The sequence below is a fragment of the Colobus angolensis genome, unplaced genomic scaffold (assembly GCF_000951035.1).
Source record: "Colobus angolensis palliatus isolate OR3802 unplaced genomic scaffold, Cang.pa_1.0 Scaffold284, whole genome shotgun sequence".
Lineage (NCBI taxonomy): Eukaryota > Metazoa > Chordata > Mammalia > Primates > Cercopithecidae > Colobus > Colobus angolensis.
Window position 1 is genome coordinate 2,108,519 of NW_012116088.1, and position 7,651 is coordinate 2,116,169.

General features: G+C 48.2%; 1 protein-coding gene across 1 annotated transcript in view; it reads left to right on the forward strand.

Annotated features, from left to right (window-relative positions):
- The window catches only part of FAM184B (family with sequence similarity 184, member B), a 165,869-nt gene that overhangs the window by 77,545 nt on the left and 80,673 nt on the right, over nt 1-7,651 (forward strand). The window contains exons 2-5 of the mRNA XM_011948811.1: nt 1,405-2,157; nt 3,219-3,354; nt 5,218-5,357; nt 5,904-6,110. Coding sequence (XP_011804201.1) covers nt 1,405-2,157; nt 3,219-3,354; nt 5,218-5,357; nt 5,904-6,110 — 1,236 coding nt within the window. The remainder of the gene's footprint in view (nt 1-1,404; nt 2,158-3,218; nt 3,355-5,217; nt 5,358-5,903; nt 6,111-7,651) is intronic.

Consider the following 7,651-nt stretch of genomic DNA (forward strand, 5'->3'; position numbering starts at 1 on the left):
TAATCCTCCTGCCTCAGCCTCCCAAAGTGCTGGGATTACAGGCATGAGCCACTGTGCCTGGCTTCAACTTCTGGATTCTCCCTGAGGTCATTCCCATCATCCTACAGATGTGTTCTGGAATCTCTCATCAAGGAAACAGCAACAAAACCCTCCTGACTCCACCTGCCTCATCTGTAGCTCAGGTTCCCTCCTCTGAGCACCAGACATTTATCTCTGTGTGTGCCTTGGTGCCATCTCCACTATTATGTCAGGAGGCACATCAAGCTTACTATGTCCAAATTAGACTTCTCGACTTTCTTCTCCTTACCTGTTCTACCTACAATTTTTCCCGTTTCAGGAAACACCAACCTGTGGCTCAGGTCAACATCCTAGGAGTCATTCTTGATTCCTGGGCTTCTCACTGTGCTCCTGTCTTCCTTCACTCAGTTCTTCACACAGCAAAGAAAGCATTCTTTTTTTTCTTTTGTGTTAAAAGTGGAAGAACAGACATCCTTGTCTTGTGCCTGATCCTACGAGGAACGCATTTAGTCTTACACCATTGAGTATGCTGTTAACTGGGGACTTTTCCTAGATGTGCCTTATGAGGCTGAGAAGAGTCCCTTCTGTGCCTTGCTTGTTGAGTAAGTTTTTTATCATGCAAAGATGCTGCTTTTCAAGTTATACTGGCCTTTTTATATATCACTCTGTCCAGTTTTTTTGGTTTGTTTTCTTTTTTTGAGATAGAGTTTCTTTCTTTTTGCCCTGGCTGGAGTGCAATGGCGTGATCTCGGCTTGCTGCAACCTCTGCCTCCTGGGTTCAAGTTATTCTCCTGCCTCAGCCTCCCAAGTAGCTGGGATTACAGATGCACGTCACCACGCTCAGCTAATTTTTGTGCTTTTAGTAGAGACCAGATCGCCATGTTGACTAGGCTGGCCTCGAACTCCTGACCTCAGGTGATCTGCCTGCCTCTGCCTCTCAAAGTGCTGGGATTACAGCCATGAGCCACCGTGCCTGGCCTCTGTCTAGTTTTCTAAGTGTTATGTTCGGGGGTTTGCATTCCAAAGTGTTCCTTCTGAACAAATGAGATGACATCACTTCTCTGCTTTAAAACTCTTCCGTGGATTCCCACCGTACTGCAGAGGTCCCCTTTGGAATTCGGCCAAAGCTGCCCTTTCTGGGGCCTTTGTGCAACGTCACCCCTTTGCTCTGCTCCCAGCCCAAGTCCTCCTCTCCTGTCGCACTTTCCAGCTCTCTCACTGGCTTCTCCTGGGAACCGTTTCTAATAAATCCTCTCCACGCAAATCCTCTTCTCAGGTGCCACTTGTTCAGATCAACCGCCATGCAGGAGAAGCATCTCTGGTCTCCTCAGCCCTCCCACACCCCAGCCCCCTCGCCCTAACTGGGCTCTGTTGATTTTCCTGCAGGTGATTTATACCCTGAACACCCGCCAGGATGAGGCTGAGGCCAGCATGGAGGCGCTGCGGGAAGCGCACCAGGAGGAGCTCCAGAATGCGGTGGCCGAGACCAAGGCCAGGCTCCTGCAGGAACAGGGCTGCGCAGAGGAGGAGGCCCTTCTCCAGCGCATCCAGGCCCTGGAGAGCGCCCTGGAGCTGCAGAAGAGGCTGACGCAGGAGGCGCTGGCTGAGTCGGCCTCCTGCAGGCTGGAGACCAAGGAGAGAGAGCTGAGGGTGGAGGCGGAGCACGCCGAGCGGGTCCTCACGCTCTCCAGGGAAATGCTGGAGCTCAAGGCTGACTACGAGAGGAGGCTCCAGCACCTGACGAGCCACGAGGCTCCCCCGCGGGGCCGGCTGCCCCAGGAGAGCCCTGATACCAAGTCAGAACCAGGCCAGGGCCCGGAGATGCAGGAGGTCCTGCTAGAGGTGCAGCGGCTGCGAGTAGAGAACCAGCAGCTGAGCAAGGACTACGCCCGCAAGGCCGAGGAGCTACAGGCCACCTACGAGCGGGAAAACGAGGCCATCCGGCAGGCCATGCAGCAGTCTGTGAGCCAGGCTCTGTGGCAGTGGCAGGAGAAGGAGTCGGACCTCCGCAAGAACTTCCAGGTCCAGGAGTCGGCCCTGCAGGCTCAGGTCCGGAAGCTGGAAGGAGACCTGGAGCACAGAGGCCGCAAGATAAGTGACTTGAAGAAGTACGCCCAGAAGCTGAAGGAGAGGATTCAGGTAAAGCAGCATCTCTTCTTACAACCCCAAAGGGGATAAATCAGCAGGGCTGCTTATTGTGAACCTGCTATAGGTCAGGCAATGTGCTAAACACTTGCTTTCTAAGGAGGTGAGCCCTGTTATCTCCATTGAATTCAACTACATTCATGCCACACAAGAAAATAGATATATATTTGTTTGTTTGTGTATTTTTGAGACGGAGCCTCACTCTATCTCCCAGGCAGGAGTGCAGTGGCGCGATCTCAGCTCACTGCAACCTCCACCTCTCAGGTTCAAGCAATTCTCCTGCCTCAGCCTCCCTAGTAGCTGGGAATACAGGCGCCCACCACCACACCCAGCTAATTTTTGTATTTTTAGTACAGGCGGAGTCTCGCCATGTTGGCCAGACTGGTCTCCAACTCCTGACCTCAGGTGATCCGCCTGCCTCAGCCTCCCAAAGTGCTGGGATTACAGGCTTGAGCCACTGCACCCCGCCTACAGATATTTATTGAACACTGACTATCTGCCAGGCCCAGGGCTATGGGCAAGGCACACATAGTGAGTTAGACTTGGTCCCTAATGTTGGAGAACTTGGAAACCTACAGTCTACAGATGAGAAGCTAAGACCGAAATTGAGAGGCTTAAGGACTAGCCTACATTGGCACATGGCTAATAAGTGTTTGAACTCAGGTCAGCCTGATTCTATAAACCCCTGTTCATTTCATAGCAACCTGCCTACCCTAAAATCCCCAGGACTTTGTGTTTATAGAAAGCAGGATCATTGATGATTCAGTTATGTGAACCCCACAAAAGCACAGAGCCCCATCCCTAAAAGTAGAAGCAGTTAACATTTCTAACACTCCCTGAGCATTTTTTTTTCCCACTTTATCTCATTTAATCCTCACTAAAGGAAGGCCAGAGGATGAGGAGGGATTTGATGAGCCCTGGGTCACTGAATTCCAAAGACTCAGGGCTTCTGCTGTGCAATACCCGCCTTTCAGGTCTGATGGCTATTCTATGTACGCAGGATGTCTCTATACAGAGCTGTAACCAGAGAAATGGGACCCTTGCTGTCTGTTTAGGACCTGGATGTGCAGCTTAAGGAGGCTCGACAGGAGAATTCGGAGTTGAAAGGCACTGCAAAAAAACTTGGGGAGAAGCTGGCTGTTGCCAAAGACAGAATGATGCTGCAGGAGTGTCGTGGGACCCAGAAGACAGGTGAGATGCCCTGGAATGATTTCCTTAAAAGACCCAAGGTTAGCTGCCAGCTTGGTCTGGTGCTACTGGCAGCCTTACGCCTGCTAAGGGAGCAGAGAGGAGGGGCAGGGCTGCTTGATCTGACCTGCCTGGTGGGTGAGACCAATCCCTGCAGGGTACAGGTGAGCTGACACCTACAGCTGCCTCACCTGGAGCTGGCTCAGGTTGGACATCTAAAAGGTGTGATGTGAAAGGACCCCTTGCCCCCAGATATTTCCCCACCAGGCTCACCACAGTGCCTGAAATTCTTAGCACTGACTCCCTTCACCCCCTACCACTTACACAATGCTTTATGCTTTTAATATCATTTAACACAATTTTGCTATTGAGTTTTTCCAGTAATTTTGTGTGATAAGTGTTGTCAGTCTGGTTGGGCAGATTGATGGTGGCTCATGCCTATAATCCCAACATTTTAGGAGGCTGAGGAGGGAGGGCCACTTGAGCCCAGGATTTTGAGACCGGCCTGGGCAACATAGTGAGACTCTGTCTCTATGAAAAAATAAAAATTAAAAAATTAAACACAGGCCAGGCCTGGTGGCTCATGCCTGTAATCCCAGCACTTTGGGAGGCCAAGGCAGGTGGATAACCTGAGGTCAGGAGTTCGAGACCAGCCTGGCAAACATGGTGAAACCCTGTCTCTGCTAAAAATGCAAGAAAATTAGCCAAGTGTGGTGATGGGTGCCTGTAATCACAGCTACTTGGGAGGCTGAGGCAGGAGACTCTCTTGAGCTCTGGATGCAGAGGTTGCAGTGAGCCATGACTGGGTCATTGTACTCCAGCCTAGGCAATAACAACAAAACTCCCTCTCAAAAAAGAAAGAAAGAAAGAAAGAAAGAAAGAAATTAAATATAAAGTATTGTCTTGAAATTTGGGGCTCAAGTGATCCTTCCACCTTGGCCTCCCAAAGCATTAGGATTACAGGCGTTAGCCACCACACCCAGCCCAAAAAGTATTGCCAATCTTTCATGTTACAGATGAAGAAATAAGACCAAGAAAGGATAAGTGGCTGGCTCAAGGTCAGCCAACTGGTTGGTAATAGAGCTCTTGCTTGTATCCAAAAATACATGATTCTAAGTGCCTTCCCCTGGGCCCCTCAACAGAAAGCTCCTGACACTGGGACACAGTGTCAAAGGCACAAAACCTGGGAGCTACCTTCAGGGAGCTCATGGGTCTGTACCTTACAGCCCACAGCACGCTTTGGTATCAGACATGGCCCAGGCAGCAGACGAATAACGTGCATGGGAAAGAAGCCACCGTGGGGCAGAAAGGTGCAGAGAAGGTGAGGTGCTGGTTCTGGAGAAACCAGAAAGGTACAGAGAAGGAGAGGTACTGGTTCTGGAGAAACCAGAAAGGTGCAGAGAAGGAGAGGTACTGGTTCTGGAGAAACCAGAAAGGTGTTGTGGGTTTCGAGCAGAGGTCTCAAAAGTGGTACATGAGTACTTTAGAGAATATGGGATGAAAACTTAGTCATTCTGCTTATATTAAATATTTGTTTTTGTTTCATCCTTTAAATTCCTACTAAAAGAACATATATTTGGAACATGCTCAATTTTTTTAACCTATGGAAACTGCAGTCAAAAAGATTTGGAGATTATTTAGGAAGGAAGAGCAGGGCAGCTATTTAAGCTCACAAGGCTTCTTGAGAAGAGATGAGAATTGCTACCTTGACCGTGCTTCGGGTCCAGCAGACCACAGGGCAGGAATTACACAGGGGGTGTTGGACAAAGTGGTTGAAAAGCGGAATGGGGGCCTGACAGCAGAAAGCCTTGAACCAGAATCTGCGGCCAACAGCATCCCAAATAATGCGGAAATGTATGCTTGCAGATGCCAGGAAGACTGAGCTAGTTTCAGAGAACAAAGTCCTGGGGGAAGAGAATGACTTGGAAGCCGGCAATCTTCATCCTCAGCATGATCAAAACTGTCTCAAGGAGTGCCCTTGCATGAAAGGAGGCACACATATGCAGGTAGTGTCTGACCCAGCCCTGGGAATGGACAAGGCACAGAGAGCTTTGCTATGTATCATAAGCATCAGGTAGAGGCCAGTTCCCAAACATAGTGGATCCACTTGGAATCAGCAGACCCCGTAGTTCCTGGAGTAGAATTCCAGCCAACTTACTGCCTACTCCATGCCATTGGAAACCAGGAGACTGAGAATGTAGCAGAATCCTCCCAATGCTGTATCATCGGCTTCTGGGAAACTGGAAACTGGCTTAGGATCTCATTGCAAGTTCCCAGTCAAAACAAGCAGAGCATTATTTAAAATCTACCATAGTATGGGCTGACATATCCAATCTCATGATAATAGATACCCCATTCCAAAAAGCCCTTTTCCAGTGGTGGAGACTCTTACTAACATCAAATATATAGTCTTGTAAAATTGATTGCACCTTGTGCTACGTGCTGTAAAAAATGATGTATAAACCTCGTAAAAGTTGTATGAAAGGGAAATCGTGATTCCCTGCTCCTCATCCCTCCCCAGCGGTTTTACAAGGTCCTTTTTCTTTTTATAGACCAAGAAAGAGGCAAGTGCTGAGACAGAATATATGAAGCAACAATATGAAGAAGACCTTCGTAAAATCAAACATCAGACAGAAGAGGAGAAGAAACATCTCAAAGACCAGCTAGTGAAGCGACTGGAAGACTTGGTAAAGAAGCACACCGTGGAAATCAAATCCGTTCGCTCATCTGTGGAGGCCGAAAGAAAGAAACTGCAGAAGGTGAGGCCTACTTCCATAGAGACCGTTCTGGTTCTTTTTTCTTTCTCCCACCTCCTTTCTTCCCTTTTTTGTTCCTTCTTTTCTTCCTCGAACATTTACCGAGCTCCTGCTCTGTACACATGTAAGCTGCTTCTCTGAATACACACAGATGAAACGTACAGTTATGGTAGATAGCAGAGCTCCCTAGGCCTTCTCCAAAGGGAGTTCAGGGTCTTTTGGAGGAGACAGAGGGACACCCCTACAGGCCTGGAGTCATTGACATGGGGCGGAATCGTGTCATGAGTGGTGAACTTAGGGAAATTCAACTCCACTTACTCTGCAAAAACACACAGAGAAATACCATGAACCAAAAATTCAGGCCTGAAGGACTTCCTGGATCCAGTTCCACACTCTAGCACCACACTTCAAGTGATTTAACCTGGGCCCCCACAGAGGGAAATTCCACGTGCCTCAGGATCCTCATTTGTTAAATGGAGGATAATAATAATAGCACCTCATAGAGTAGCTGCAAGGATTTAATGAGGAGCCACGTGAAGATACAAGGCGTAGCCTAATGCCTAGGACACGTGGGCAGCAGGCCGATGCAGGTACTTAATCAGCAGCATGCCAAAGTGAGGGAAAATTCTGCCTGTGTGTGCTGTTCCACTCTCCCTCCAAACAGGGCGGCTTTCTACTGGCAAGTCACGCGAAGCCTCATCTCTTGTGTTTGCTGGAGTAAGTAAGTAACATGTGAAGATTTCGGAAAAGAATGAAGTGTGAGGCAATATCATTGCGAATGTAGGTGGAATGCTTTGTTTAATTATTACAAGGAAGCCTCTTTATAGCCCAAGATTCTGCAGTACCAGCTTTGAGTGTTCACTGAAAGATAATACTGGATCACTGGGGCGTGCACTGTTGTGCGGGGATTACGAGTAGTAAATACTCAAGATTATATGTTAAATGAACTCGTGAAAGATCCAAAGATCAAGACTAGTCTTGGATCTAAGTCTTAACCCTAACACAAGCTGTGTGGCTGTAGACAGGTCATATAACCTCTCTGAAGCCTGATTTCTTTTTTTTTTTTTTTTTGAGACAGAGTCTTGGTCTGTCACCAGGCTGAAGTGCAGTGGCACGATCTCGGCTCACTGCAACTTCCACCTCCCAGGTTCAAGCAATTCTCCTGCCTCAACCTCCCAAGTAGCTGGGACTACAGGCGCCCGCCACCACACCCAGCTAATTTTTGTATTTTTAGTAGAGACGGGGTTTCACCATGTTGGCCAGGTTGGTCTCCATCTGGTGACCTCATGATCTGCCCTCCTTGGCCTCCCAAAGTGCTGGAATTACAGGCTTGAGCCACTATGCCCGGCCTAAAACCTGATTTCTAAAATAGGGCTAAATACTTCAAGGGCTTATTATGTAAATTAAATATGGTATTATAGTATATATAAACCCTTATCTTAGTGCAAAGCATGTAATGAAAGTTTAAGATATGGTAAGTATTGTTAATTTCTTTTTTTTCTTTTCTTTTCTTTTTTTTTTTTTTTTTTGAGACAGGGTCTCTC